The sequence below is a fragment of the Vanellus vanellus genome (assembly GCF_965231255.1).
Source record: "Vanellus vanellus genome assembly, chromosome: 4".
In the NCBI taxonomy this organism is placed as follows: domain Eukaryota; kingdom Metazoa; phylum Chordata; class Aves; order Charadriiformes; family Charadriidae; genus Vanellus; species Vanellus vanellus.
The window spans coordinates 24,682,919-24,698,223 of NC_138909.1; the positions used below are offsets into that span (position 1 = coordinate 24,682,919).

The window sequence follows — 15,305 nt, forward strand, 5'->3', positions numbered from 1 at the left end:
ACTCTCAGGCAGCCTTTCCACCCCGCACTGCTGGAGAGACCACCAGCGCATGGTCCCACTACACTAGTTCATACAGGCTCAGCGTCACCTCTCTTCCCACCACCTTCCAGCCTGGTGGGGACATCATTTTTGCCGAAACGGCTTTCATCAAAAAAAAAATGCAGATTGCCCAGGTTGGGAAACGGCGGGCAAACAGCAGGCAAAGTACATACCTGCAACACAGGGGAAACCGTTTTAGCAGAGACTTTAAAGAAAGGCTGCCTCCATCCCAAACAGATGATTCCATAACTCACCGTGTGGCTACTTGGGAAGAGAAGCATCTCTTTTGCACCTGAATAAGAAAAACCCTGAAACTGTCTCTGGTTCGACCCACAGCAAGACAGAGAAAGAGACCAAAGGTCTTCTCCAGAGCAGCAGAACCAGTTCCTCCCCATCCAACCTGTGACAACCATCAGCATGCATTTGGCCATGGCTGTCTAATAACCAACTAACCCAAATACTCAGGTCACTGAAGGAGATAATTCAGGAAAACCTCCAACTATGGTGCTTAAGGCTTCCATACTTCAGGAGGCCTAGCACCAGCTCCTGTATGGCTTGGGACTTCTGGACCAGTGCCGATGCTGTACATACTCCACGAGCATAACCCAGAGCTGTACCCAGCAGCCCTTGGGATGCAGGAAAGCCTAGCCCACCGCAGAAATCTCTCCAGAAATCACTAGAAAATATGTTTGTCCCATAACCTTAAAAGCCTCCAAAATAACAAAACTCATTTATTCCCACTTCCTCTCTCCTCAGCACCAGCTAGCTACGTCTCAATGAACAAGCAAGACACCTCAGAGCCCATAAGCACACTCTTAGCACCTGCATCTTTGCCAGCAAACTTGGAAGAGACACATACACACATTCAAAAATGTTTTCTGCTCATCTCCACCATCAGTGCATCCATCCCACAAGCCCTAATTATTTCTAATGCTCAGTCAAGGGGAACACAAAACCGCACAGATCTATATCATCATTAACTTCCATGCCTTCAGGGTAGGATAAATGATGATTAAGTCTAAAGTCATACCACAGCCTTTTTTTTTTTTTTTTTTTCCTTTTTTAATACAGAATAATAGCCTGGGGAATTTGCATACACTCTTGTTCTCAGACAGGCTAGTTACTACGGGTGAGCAATCAAGTTAGAATAAAACCAGAAGTGATCTACACCTTTGCCCTGAACTCTAGCTGGTGAATTAATAGTGTTTTTTCACTCAGGAATCTCTGACAGGGAGAATGGATACGGCTTTTTACTCAAATGTCCCCGTCACATTCATACAAAGGGCATTTAGTAGCTTCACTATGGCTACACAGTGATTGTGCCTGGAAGGAAGCAGCACAAGAAATGTCAGGGCTGATGGGATTCAATGGGGACCTAAACCAACATTGCTGCCCACACAGCAGAGCGCCCCATCTGACACAGCCACCTAAAACAGTGCCATGTAGCAGCACTAGCTTGCCCAGGCGAAAGCAGGACAGGTCTGCCATGATGGTACAATGCCTAAAATAGAAGCCACCAATCTACGGAATTTTTTTTGGTCACACCACTGAAGCGAGATGGCTCCTCTGGTTCTGGTCTGGAGCAGGATCAGCTGGAGCAGCTTCATTTTCTTCACTCCAATTTCAAACGGGAAAAAAAAAACCCAAGCTGAAAAAACAAAAATCCCCCACCAACAGGCTAAAATGCTGAGCACTTTTGATCCTACCAGCCACGCATCCTCCTGCCATTTCAGCATCTAAGGATCTTCCAGAAAAACCTTCATTGCTCACACCAAGGTAAAGTCTTTGCAGACACACAGAAGACCGAACTCTTCTGGGCTGCCATGGTCTTTGAGCCGATTTCTAATAAATCCTTATACATGGAGTAGTCCTGCTCTTTAGCAGTACCATTTGCAAGCTAAGGCTTACCATGGGATGCGCTCCACCAAAGTTTATCCTGACAAATCGCTCTAGAACAGGCAAAATAGACAGGATAGCAAAATCTGATGGAGTTTACGCCACAAAGGTGTAAAGCCGAAAGAATGTGTTTTTTTTATTTCACTGAATTTAGGGCAACTAAGATGATTACGGGATTGGAGCATCTCCCTTATGAGGAAAGGCTGAGAGAGCTGGGACTCTTTAGCCTGGAGAAGAGAAGGCTGAGGGGAGACCTTATTATGGTGTACAAGTATCTAAAGGGTGGGTTGAAGGAGGATGGAGCCAGGCTCTTTTCAATGGTTCCCAGTGACAGGACGAGGGGCAATGGGCACAAGTTAGAACATAGGAAGTTCCATTCAAATACACGGAAAAACTTCTTTACGGTGAGGGTGACAGAGCACTGGCACAGGCTGCCCAGGGAGGTTGTGGAGTCCCCTTCTCTGGAGATTGTCAAGACCCGCCTGGATGCAGTCCTGAGTAATGTGCTCTGGGCAATCCTGCTTTAGCAGGGGAGTTGGACTAGATGATCTCTAGAGGTCCCTTCCAACTCTGAAAACTCCATGATTTCGTGATTCCGTGAATGAAATACACCTAAAGCAGGAAGAAAAGAACATCCTCTTTGACCAAACCAATACCCTATAACCTCAGTTTCCATCACAAAGCAAACAGGAGTAAAGAAACCTTCCTGAAAGCCTACACAGATATTTCAAAACATGACATGATTTCTAAAGTAGCGCATTTTTAAACAATTAACATTTGATTCAAAATGTTTTGTTGCAAACAACTGAAGCAAAACTCTGCTTTAATACTTTTCTTAAGAACTGAACAAGAATCTGAACACTGTTTTGGGTAACCTGAATCTGAACTCCCGTACGAAAAAAGGTGTGAATCAAGTGCTCCTACATCCTCCTTCAACTCCTGGCCCCCTTTGCACAGCACCCCACAGGATGTAGCCACCCGTAGAAGGGTCAGAGCTACATCAAGGTAGCCCCAGCTCTGACCCAACACTCATAGCTTGTGGAAGCAACTACGTGTAAAATACTTGTGAGAAACTTCTCACGGGAATACTCACACACTGCCAATTAAGCATGAGGTGAAACGCTCTGCTGGATGGGGGTCAAGGTGCATGACAAGATGCGACAGCAGTGCTTTGCACCGAACCCTCACTGGGAGGTCTCCTGAATAGCATCACAGGCTTTCCACCAAGCTTCACGCCTCTGCTCTCCTCCTCCTTCCCAAGGCAGGGGGTACAGCTGCCAAAGGCATCATCATTAACGGAGCTGGTTTCTCCTTGCACTGCATACTCCCCATCCTTCCTGCTGCCCTCCTGGAGTTCACAGCACTACCCAAGACACACTGACTGCACAGGACTCTTCATCATCATGAGTCAAAGTTTTCCTGCTTCATAAATCTTCGCTGGTTTTATTGCGGTATTGTTGCCATTCATTTTCCAACTGTTTTCCCTGTTGTGCCAAGTATTTCTTCAAAAAGTATAAATCCAAGGCGCTCCAACAAGTGACAGTCAAAAATAATCCAAGAAAGCAAAAACAAACGAAAAAAATAAACTCTTGAAAGAAATCAAAGTCATCAGGGAGCAGATGTTTTGTATTAATTAGCTACACTGAGTTGGGACAAAAAACACACAGGCAAGAACCTTGGAAACATTTCCATCAGTGGAAACCAGCTACAGCGGAGTGCAAGCTGCAGCAGTACCTATTATTTATAGCCCACTGGAGGAAGAAAATATACACTACTTAATGAACTCACAAACTAATATTAACTGCAGATTTATATTTTATTACTTTGGCTTCATTCTGCTCTAAGTTTTCTCATGATTCCCTTTTATAGCAAGAGCCAAAACGCTAGAATCTGCATCACAGATTCATAGGTTTTTAAGGCCAGATGGACAACTGCAATCCTAACATCAGCCAGAGAATTCTACCCAGTAATTTCTGCATTATGTCTGTAATTTGTTTGAACACACTGTTTACGAGGGGTGTGATATTGCCCTTTGAAAAAGTTCTTCGGGTTGGCTGCATTTTTTCCCGGCAGGCGCAGCACCAGCCATAGCTTCAAGGAGTGGGACCAAAAGCTCACCTCGATAACCGGACCCACTAAAACACATCAGAAACTGCAGATTTTTTCCTTACAAGGGCTCGCACTCAAGACAAGAGGCAGTCATTTGTTCTTCCCACCACACATAACTTAAAAGAAGAAGCGGTCAGGAGATTATTACCTGGACACCAAAGTGCCTGGAAACTTGAAAACTCCAGTATAGTTTGCTTTTTTGTTAACGGCAAACACTCCCATTCCCACCAAAATCACCATTTAACTGAAAAAGAATTATTCACTGTGAAGAAAGTCAGTCAAAAAGTTGTTTCCAGCCCCACTGGAAACAACACTGTACCAACACAGTAGCAGATCTCCGAGCTGGCTGCAGCACAAATCTTTCGGGGAAACGACCTAGGCAAGTATCACCCTGCCATTAAGAATGAAAAAGAAGCTTCCACTGAAAGGCACGATACAACCAGCACCTGCAACCGTCAACCTGACAACCAGCCTGCATGGAGAAACAAAATACCAGTGCTGCCCGCAGACTCAGGGTATCTGCAAACGGTTGAAGATTCTACTTACAGCAAGCACCTTATTAAGCACTCACATAAAGTCAAGCCCTAAAATCCTAACAGGTTCCCAATGCAACCAAAACACCGGCTGGCAGTGCCGAGGTGAAATCTCGCTTTCTTCCCTAAATCAGTGTTGCCAACTAAAAGCAATAAGGTCTCTGTTCCTAAAAGGTATCCTAAAAGACACAGACAAATTCTGTTACGCACATAACTAAACTCAACAGAAGGAAAGAAACTCAGCACAGACACCATCCAGAGCTGTCAAGGCTGTCAGCTTCCACTAGCAGTGGACTTGCAAGACCTCACTGTCCAGCACCAATAAAGCCTTCCTGTTGACAATAATGACTACTCTGCTGCCACTGAGTTCACTCAAGTAGAAAAAAAAGGAACTGACATAATGCTTAGATAGCATTCAGGAGCAAAAAAATGTTTAAGATGATCTATTGGCTTTTCAGGGGGGCTGACAGTTTATCCCTTCTATTTCTGTTGAGGGAAGAGGGTGGAGGTTGCTAGTGGGAACAGCACATTGCCGACACATTTTAGGAAGAAATTCCATGTGAACATTAGTAAAGCGAAGATGGATAAACCAAAATAACTGACTTTTTTTTTTTTTTAAATTAACTTATAAAGGCAAGTATGCAGATAGTTTCCCCAAGTAGTTTCACTGGTTTGGGACATGGAAAACAGTTTAAAAAATTATACAGGACCATTCAGAACCATCATGAAATGTACATTACCGATGCCAAATAATTTACTTCCTACCAGGTGTTTCTCTACCCCCTCAGAGAATTACAAAGTTCAGACTAGTTGTTCTGACCTCTTTTTAACACTAAGTGACCCAGGTTAGAGAACCCAGGACTTAATACCTTGGCAAGACACTTCAGTACTGCCCCCTGCACCAAAACGAAGTAGCTGGCATGACAGCCTGCAAGCCCAGAGTCCTACCCTCTCTCCTACCGGCTCAATACCTGCTACACAGCCACCTAAACCTAGAAGCTCTCAACTTCTGCGGGGACCGCTTCCTCTCCATGCGCTCCCCCCAAGGCACGGTTTGCTCGGGAGCATACCAGCTGATGCTCAGGAGCTTGCAAGGGAGAAGATGAGGGGCAGGAGACACCTTCTCCCTCAGGGCTGCCCGACCAGGACCTCAAACCAGGACACCAGCTCACGTAGGTATTCCCCAATCTGCTGTGATAGTACATGCTACATCACCTTCTCCAGGAGGCATCTCTTATCCTTCCAGCTAGTGGTCACCTGGGCAGCTCCACCAGGTCAAAGTCCTCCTACCTCCTGCACAACTGCAATACCAGGGAAGAGAGAGAGAAAAGGAGGTGTTTCCCACCACCGCCAGCCCCAGTGAGACAGTCACAGCATGCACTCCATGCTCCCGTGGCAATTATCCTGGCCTTTGGGCATCTTTCGTTCTCTTTGCAAAGCAGGAGCCGGAAGGCTGTGTTCATACGCCCAGTGCAGGGCAGCCTGCAGGTCCCTGCACCCTTGCCCACAGCAGGCAACACGCCACCAGACCTCTGCAAACAGCCACCGATCACCCGCCAAGCCCAGAAGTCAGGCGCTGTGCATCACAGGGCTTCCATCTCCTCCCGACTCGCTCCCTTGCAGAAGACAGGGATAATTGCTTTCTACCTCCAGAAAGGATAAGCGCATTAAACCTGCGGAGAGGCTCAGATACTGCACTGACCAAAGCATAGCAAATACCAAAACTGAGACTGTAAGAGATACGATAGGTCAAAGAGACAACTAAAAGGGTAACCAATCCCTAGAGAGACCTAAGCTACTGAAGGCCAGTGCTCAAGTTTGCCCATACAGCTGGCTCTGAAAGCAACTGGGGCGGCAAACGCTTTCACCTCAGCAAAACCTGTCACCTCAATGTCCAGCCGGTCGCAGAGCAGAGTGAGGGACAGGCACGACGTGAGCACAGAAGACAATCCACCCCTCTGTTCTGCCTCTGCCAAAAAAACAGGGACATCTTTAGAACAAAATATGTTTTCAAAGGAAAAAAGGATTCTCTACTAGTTTTTTTTAAAATACGCAGCAGTTTTACAGCAGAGATCAAAGAAAATGAGTTTAAAGAGTAAGCTATAAAAAAAATTGTTTGTTCCAGTGCAATCATTAATGCAGCATTTCTGTAATATTCTCTGAATAAAGAAAAATACCTAGCTCAAGCCCATCCTGGTTGAAATGATGCTCCATCTCTCACCAGCACTTAGGGTCAGTGAGAAAGGTGCACTTATGACAGATATTTCAATTCTGTGTTTAGATGTTTTACTATAAGTACAAGATTTTCTTTAAAAAAAAAACAAACAACAACTTATTAATGGCTGAGTATCTGTTGAAGAGCTGCACTGAATACTCTTTCCTCCATAGAAGTAAGCACTTAACTTAAAAAATTCAGTGCTTCTACAAACTGACCAATCTATGTGCGTCTGGTTTTTTTTACATCTCATTTTGCCCTTCAACCGCATACAGATTTAGATTTATTTCCTAAAGAGGAAGTGAGGATATTAAAATAATTTGCCAAAAAAGTTTGCTTTCTTTTTATTTTGGGGCAGGGTCTCACTTCCCTGAGCAATGTTTAAAGCTCACCTCTAGTCAAGAATGTACATATCTGCACACTTACGGGAACGGACCACTAAAAACGTAGCTCCAAGTCAGAAGGACTGAGGGGATCTAATGGCCCCACTTCTACTCGAGAACCCAAAGCCAACAGGGTCCAACACTCAAGTTGAGCAACCTCAGCTGGACTTTCCCAGGTCAAGGGCTCTGCACTCACTTAGTGCGTGCTGGGAACAGGGATTTCTGCAGGAGCGGCACCGAAATCCTCCGAACAATAAAGCGTAAAACCGATGAGCAAGGTACCACCTAATAAACCGTCCGGGCTCTGCAATTTCTGCAGGATATTATGAAATCCCGCTCCCACCTTCCCCCTGCCAGAGCCTGCTGCAAAACACTTCGCATTTTAGTGCAAAGAATAAACATTTCTTTACGGGTGAGATTTTGTTTTCTTATTTAACAGAAAGAGAACAGCAGACATGGAGAGGGACTGCATACCAGAGCTAAAATTTGGGTAACGGTGGGAGAGTTAAGAGTGGAGGGGGAAGAAGCTGTCAGACAAGCCCACTAACTCTTCTCTTTCTCCCATGGTACCTGCCAGTTTACCCATCTGTAAATTGATGTGCAAATAGCTGCTTTATACATCAAATTATGGTGTCAACATTTACGATGCTATAAGCAGATGGTCTGTCAGTGGTTCCGTTTAAGATAGTTTGCCTGTTTTCCACTATTTATTGCAATTTTTAAGATAAGCTTCAGAAGGAAACAGGTACTACCTCGGAGTCAGCCTTTGCTATTGTTTATTTCCCTCTTTTTAAACATATGTCATTAGGCAGCAATGCTTTTAGTCATTTTCTTAAAAGTGCTGCATTTCAAATGTTGTTTTACTGTCAAAAGGATAGTAGTTTCCATTTTAAAGCCATGATTGAGTCATTCTAAACCTCTTGAAAAGCCATACATCACACATCAGACTGATCCCAAAAAGACCATTAGACATGAGCTGTCCTTCCTCATACCAGTAATTCCACTGCAGTAAATTTAAAAGTTAATGGGATTACTCCTGTGAGTAAAATAAACACGGGCAGTGAGGCTACTGCTCTGCTATCATGGAAAGCACACAGGGAACCATTCCAGTACACGAAATTAAGAACAGATACCTCCTCAAAGCCCCCTTACAAAGCACTGCGAGCAGACTGAAATGTGTTCGAACTTACCCGTTCTGCGTACACAAGGTATATGCACGCTAGCAGGAGTTAATACCTACAGAATTACACAAAATGCAATAGCTGTGTGAACGCCAGACACACGAAGCCAAGCTACTAAAAGCAACCTAATAAGCCAAATGTTCTGATCGTGTGTATTTTTACCCAAAGCATTAGACTAATTGGAATACACTGATACGAAAATTAAGACTATTTTCACACCTGCTTCCACTAAATAAACAAAAAACCTCCTTGAAAAAGACTTCATTCACTGATTAAAGACAAATATTGTGATGTTATACCTAAATATGCATTTATCCAGTGTGCCATGACACAGAAATTATATGTCAGTATGAAACAACACACATAGAAGTCAACACACTGAGAACAGGTAGGCTCATTTCAGGCTCTGGCATGAATAATCTGCAAATTACAACCTTCCTTTATTTTTGCCTGCACCAGACCCACCCCTTTAATTGTACTCATTCATTCATTCATTCAAATTAAAAATGATACATTAAAATAAAGCAAGCTTCAGAAAACCCTGGAAGAATTAAGAGGAAGAGGACCAAACGCAGGAGTTTGTAACTAAAGAAATCCTTCTAGTCTTAAAACAAATACAACACGTTACAAAGTCAGACTCATTTTGTCTTTCTCACCTTTGTCTATTTAAGTCAATGTCATTATTTCAAATTGTATTTCCTTTTATTTGCTTAACAATATACTTCGTTGTTACAGCACTGCCTCATCAGCACTTACTTGTGCCGAAAAGCCCCAAAATGAAATATCCTTTGTATTTAATGACAATTATGCAAGTATGTTGTGGAGTTACTGTGTTACAAGCAATCAGATGTAATGTACTCCATTGTCTTAATTTGCCCGCGTGACACTTTTAAGGTCATCTGGGTGACGTCCAAATGAGATCTGCAAACCCAAATCCACAGGCGAAGCGTAACAAATCATGAAGTTTAGGGTGGAGGGGAGGTCTTTAAACAATCCCTTCGTTCTTTCTGTGTTTTACGTAAATAATTTATATAAGCCACTTCCCAAACCCTAGTACTTACAACAGAAAGATTTAAAACACATGCATTTTTAAACTAAAGGAGGTGCAGGAAGCCCAGTCGCGCACTGCAAGGCTGCCTCTCACACCCTATCATCATAGGGAATGCATTTGAAAGTAATAATGTACTTCTGAAATACTAGCACTTGAAAATCATGTAATACTTTTGCTGTACTATTTGGAATATCTTCTTTGTGACTAATTTCTGAATTTGTAAAAATAGACAAAGGGAAGAAGGAAAAATGTGGTTCCAATCGATGAACTCTGCTAAAGAGTTAAAAATAATGGCTAAGCAATACTTAAAAATGTATGAAATAGCATTGAGCCTTCATCCTTCACTACATTTTGCTTTTCATATATAAACTGAGAAAAGGTGATTGAAATCAAAATCTGTTTTATTTCCCTATTATAGGAAAAAATTTGGGAAAAAAAGTTAATTCAGTTTTCCCAATGTATACCCTTCATTCCATAACTTGAGATATCTATGAAGATATTTATGATACAGGCTGGGTACTTGATACTTCCCCCTAAAAATGAGCTTCTCAAATTCAGCTGCTCTTGCGAGAAGCTATTTCCATACTAAGGAACCCTAACACTGAATTTACTTTTCTTTTTTCCCCTCCAAATCTTAACCTAGATTTTTAAAGCATTTTCCCCTAAGTGTCCCTCCACTAGAGGGTAAAACAGAAAATCATGCACTGTGAATTGTTAACTGCATATATCTTATCCTATGGAGTCACCATGTATTACAGTAAGGTTTAGAGAAACAAAAAAAATGTGATGCAGCGTTAAAGAAAAAAGTAATTATGAGAATTTGTCACCCTCAATGCAACTACATACGTGTTACATACCTACATAGCACAGGGTATCAGCTGGTTGTGTAACCACGGTGAGTAGGACGAGGGACAATAAAAAGCAAAACCCAGAAAAACCAGTACCACCAACCTTTGAAAATATTATTCACAGGTCTAAGATGGCTACCTCCGTCAGAGCAAAAGTAGAGTTCCCAACCAGCTGAATATGACAACTAACCCCAGGGGGGGATCTCTCTCATCAGAGCCCAGAAGCGGCCAAACTGAACTTTTCAAACCCAAACCAGTGACAAGTGTCAGCGGCATACAGCTAGGCAGTCGGACTTCAGCGGCTGAGGTTTCTCATGCATTAGGCTTCACGTACTGCAGGGTGAGCCGTTCCCAGAAGTGGAGCTGTTTAGTAGTAATTGGCAAAGGAGACATGCTGTGAGAAGCACTTGTCAAATAATGCTTGTTTACAAATAAATCTCCTAGCAGCAAAGGACAGCAGTTATTGAATAAGTTCAAGTCCGCAGTCAGACCCCTCCTACTAGCAGTCCTTTAGCTTTGCATTTACTGAAGAGACAAGAATTAGGAAGCGGCAGTTGGAAATGTAAGGGGAGAGAGACCCTGAAGCAAGCGCTTACGCTACTCATCATTACTGTATAACATTCCCCTGAAACCTCCCTGTAAATATGACACTACACCCATTTGCTAGGCAGCTTCAGTAATTCTTTCCAGTAATGTTTCCTATCGTGTACAAGTCCTATTCTGCAGCTGCCTGTTTGAGCAGAGACGCCTCTATGACTGGTGAATGGTCCCACTGACTCCATGAGCACCAATCCAGATTTTCCAAGAACTGGCAAGGATGCCCAAGACAGGGGTTGGAGGAGCATCTGCCGATCTCTCAGCAATGCACCGGGGCAGACCGGAGCACGCAGGACACCGTGCCATCCAAAAGGCAGGTAAGTAGCGGGGAAAGTCCTTTGAAAGCAGCCACGCTGACTCCCCGGCATCGCTCCCACGGGTGAAATCATCCGAAACCGCGTGGAGGCAGAAGGATCAGGCCCACCCTTATCTTACCAAGGCAAAGCCAAAGATATTTCCATCATCCTCCAAACCAATGCACTTCCTGAACATTTGATATCTTCACACACGGAGGAACAGCATTTTCCCCTTCCTCTGCACTTTTTTTTTTTTTTTTTTAAGAAAACTGCGATTCACACTATTCTCGCTCTCCAAAATAAATTACAGCTAGCTGGTTACCTCAGGCCACATCTTTGAAATTCTGGTACGGTTTTCTTTCACCAACCCCTGCAATACCTCCTCCTTCTAAAGGAGTTTCAAAAATAATTACTGTGCATCACGAAACCAGGCTGCTACCAGCAGCCCCTTCAGATGCTGAACTTCCCCACCCGTTGCTTTCACATTACAGCCTGCCCGCGGATCCAAAAATAATAACAATAAAAAAAAGCCCCAAGGGGTGCCCACACCACGTAGAGAGGAAAAAAAAAAAAAAAGAAAAAAAGAAAAAAAAAACACCCAAACCCACACCAAAACGGTCCGGTCTCAAAGCATGGAAGTACTCTGCTAGACAAAAAGCCTGGACACACGTTTTTGGCTATTGGCCTCACAGAAATGGAACGTATCAAAAAAAAAAAAAAAATCAGTCCCCAGCGGCCGCGCTCCGCTGCGTTGCGGGTTAAACACCGGTACCTCCGCGGCTTCCCCTCCTTTTTCTATATGTATTTTAAGCCACGAAGTAAGCGCACTGCGGCCAGCGCTTGCAGGGCTCCCCACCAGGAGCCCCCCCCCCCCAGCCCAGCCCGGCCCGCTCCCGCACCCACCGCCGCCCCCCGCGAACTCCCCCGTGGGAAGCCCCGCAGCCACAGCCGCGCCACCCGCCCCGCGGGACGCCCCGCAAATCCCACCCGCCCCACTGCACCTGTGCGACTCCCCCGGTGCAAACCCTTCGGAAACCCCCCCCCGTGCAAACCCACTCCGCTCCCCCTCTCCTCAAAAAAAACCCAAAAAACAACACAAACCGAAAAAAACCCAACAAACAACCCCAAACCACTGCAAATCGCGGCCGTGCCGAGGCACCTGTGCAACCCCCTCCCGTGGGAGCCTCCCCGCTACCGACCCCCTTCCCCGGGACAGCCCCCCCGCAGCCCCATCGGCCAGTGTCGCCCGCGTCCCCCGGCGCGCCACCCGCCTCCCCTTCACCTCCCGCAAAACGTTCCAAAATTGAGTCAGGTGAGCCCGAAGCAGCGCGCCGCCCGGGCAGCCTCCCTCCTCGGCGGGCGCTGCCCCGACGGCCCGGCCGCCCCGTCCCCGCTCACCCTCGCTGCCGGGGCTGGCCCGCAGGCTCCGGAGCGCGGCGCACAGCAGCAGCGGCAGGAGGCACGTCCAACCGGGAGCCGGCGCCCCGGCGCGGCCGGCCCAGCCGCCACCGCCCCGCGGCCCCATCCCGCCGCCCCTCAGCGCATGGGGACGGCGGTTCCCCCCCGGCGCTGCCCGCTCGGGTCGCCTCAGGACGGGACGGGACGGGACGGGACGGGATGGGACGGGGCGGGCGGGCTGGCAGCGCGGCTCCGCTCCGCTCCCGTCCAGCCGCCGGCGCGACTGGGGAGCCGAGGGGCGGGGATGGGGGAGGCGGCCCCGCGCCGCCGCGGAGACGCCCCCGACGGGGCGGACCCGCCGCCGCCGCCGTTGTCGCCGCCGCCGCCGCCATCCCGTGCGGGGGACGGCGCCCGCCGCGCTTCGGGGCGCTTCGGGGCGCAGCGGGGACCGCAGCTAAAATGGCCGCCCTGCGGGGAACCCCCCCACCCCCACCCCCCGCCCCGCCTTAGACCCGCGGTGGCCGCGGGGGAGAGCAGGTGGCAGCGCTGTCCCTGCCAGGCGTCCCTCGGGCCCCGGCGAGCCCGCTGAGGGGGGGACAGGGACCCCCAGGGCTCCCCGCAGCCGCCACGGGTCACGGGCCCGAAATCTTCCCCCCCCTCAGCCCACAGAGCTGGGGAAGCCGCGGTTTCACAGGGCGGGCGGGATGAGCCTGAGGGGAAGGGTCCTCGCCGGCCAGGAAAGGAAAAATGCCAGAAACTCTGTAATGGAGCCAAGAAAAAGATTATTTTCGGGTGTATTTTACCTGAGGTCACCACCAGAGCACAGGTTTGAATCCGGCACTAACTAGTTTCATACAAGTTTTCACTGAGGTTTTTTACCCCTCGGAGCGCTAGTTGTCACCCACTTCCATCTTCCAATATATATATTTAAAAAAAAAAAAAAGATAATAAATAAAATCCCCAAAGTACCATAAATAAATTCCTGGAGGTTTATTCACCCACATCAGTTCCTCCCCTGAGGAGACTACCTCCAGGTATGCCAATAAAGACAAAAACCCAGGCTGGTAGGTGCACCAGCAGCAAGTCAAGGTTGAGCAATACTCTTCTTCCCTGGTGCTGCCTCCTCCATTTCACCCTAATGCCAAGATTTTGGCCGTTCGTTTACATTATAAAAGCAGTAACCAAAGGTTGAGCACCTGCAAAAGGCTCTCTCTCCCGGGGGCAAGACTCAGGACCAGGGATCCAAACAAGTCGCAATTAAAATGACAAAATCCCCAGTTTTGAGAGGACAGGTAGTCTTCAACCGGGGAACTGCCGGTAACACAGCTCTCTACACCGCCATTGCTCATTTTTTATTCATGTGTAGCTGGACAATGTGTTTCTCTGTGCCCGTGCACCATATACAAACCTCAGCCACTGCCAAAATATAAACACAGTCCTGAGCTGTACGTGCATCTTATTTTCAAAAGCGTTTGGTCCTTTCGCAAGAGGGTTTTCTGCCTCGAGCTATTCAACATTTTTACTGCCACCAGGAGGACAAGGAAGGGGCTTTGCTCTACAGCACGAGGTACGTCACGAAAGGTGCCAGCCAAATGAAAAGCATGGCATGCGTCTGTTTACGGCAGCGCGTCAGATCTTCGCTGTTGCAATATCCTACTAGCCTGTAGTTCAAAAGGCACTCAGGTTTGCCATCAGACCACCCTGCGCAAAGCTGGCACGGCCAGCTCCTCAGCTGGGATAAATCACAGCTGAGAACATCTGACCCCAGCCCTGCGTCAGGTTTTAGGATGGGAGCGGCACCACGGGGTACGCTCATTTCTAGGGATTTGCCATCCGTAGAAGCAGTGGTAAGTTTTGCCACCCAGAAATCAGGGCAATGCAGGAAAACGTCATCAGAAACAGCAGCTTGCTAGCACAGGAAAGAGGATCAGATGGCAAGGAACACGTAAAAATCCAAGCTGGATGGGAGCATCCGCTGGCCGAGGGGCACGGCTGCTGTAGCTAGACAAGTCTCTTATCACAATCTCATGTCAAACTGTTGTTTGCTCCCGATTTTCGCCTGCTATTTGACAGTCATTAACTGCTGTTTGGACTGCCAGGCTTATAATTTAGAGGCATTTCAGTTGATATGTTAGTGACATCTTAATTTTCTAGGAAACACTGAGATGAGCTTCATATGATTCATAAGCTATTTAAGAATAGCCACCATGCTCTAGGTTTCATCCTAGCTGCCTTTTTTTTTTTTTTTCCCTGCAGGAAACCAGCTCTTATTTCAAGACATTTGGTTTGTTCTCCACCCTGGCTGTGGCACAGGAAAAGTGTCCCAACCTCATCTCCCAGGAGTTCGTTGAGAACTGATAAAAAATAAATACAAGCTTATAAAAGGGTTATTGCCTTATCCCCAAATGGAGGGTGTTGCATCTTTATGCAGTCTAGTGGATCCTATTTGGTGGGGGCTTGGTCTTCTGCAACTCTCCTCCTGGTTTTGCCACCGATCTTACTAGTAATCTGGAGCGGGCAATTCTCTCCTGCCTTTTGCCCCATCAGTGCACCCCGTGGGCTCTCAAAGAGAGGGGAGAAATTTTAGCAAAGTGCTGCAGCATTCCTGGTAGCCTTGATGGGTAATCAGAGAGAAGCTGGACAGTCTGATGGGATCCCTTCCTATCTCCCCCCAAAGAGCAGGTCTTTTATTGCTTTGAGTAAATTCACTGTAAAAATCACAAGGTGTGGGTTGCAAACTATTCAAGGAACCTCAGCCA

At 46.8% G+C, this 15,305-nt stretch overlaps 1 protein-coding gene across 2 annotated transcripts in view; it reads right to left on the reverse strand.

Annotated features, from left to right (window-relative positions):
- EPHA5 (EPH receptor A5) overlaps positions 1-12,673 on the reverse strand; it is a gene marked incomplete at its 5' end in the record, with an annotated part of 202,024 nt that extends 189,351 nt beyond the window's left edge. For both annotated transcript variants that reach the window (XM_082483149.1, XM_082483148.1), the window contains one exon: positions 12,547-12,673. In XM_082483149.1, the coding sequence (XP_082339275.1) occupies positions 12,547-12,673 (127 nt within the window). The remainder of the gene's footprint in view (positions 1-12,546) is intronic.
- Positions 12,674-15,305: the final 2,632 nt, after the last annotated feature.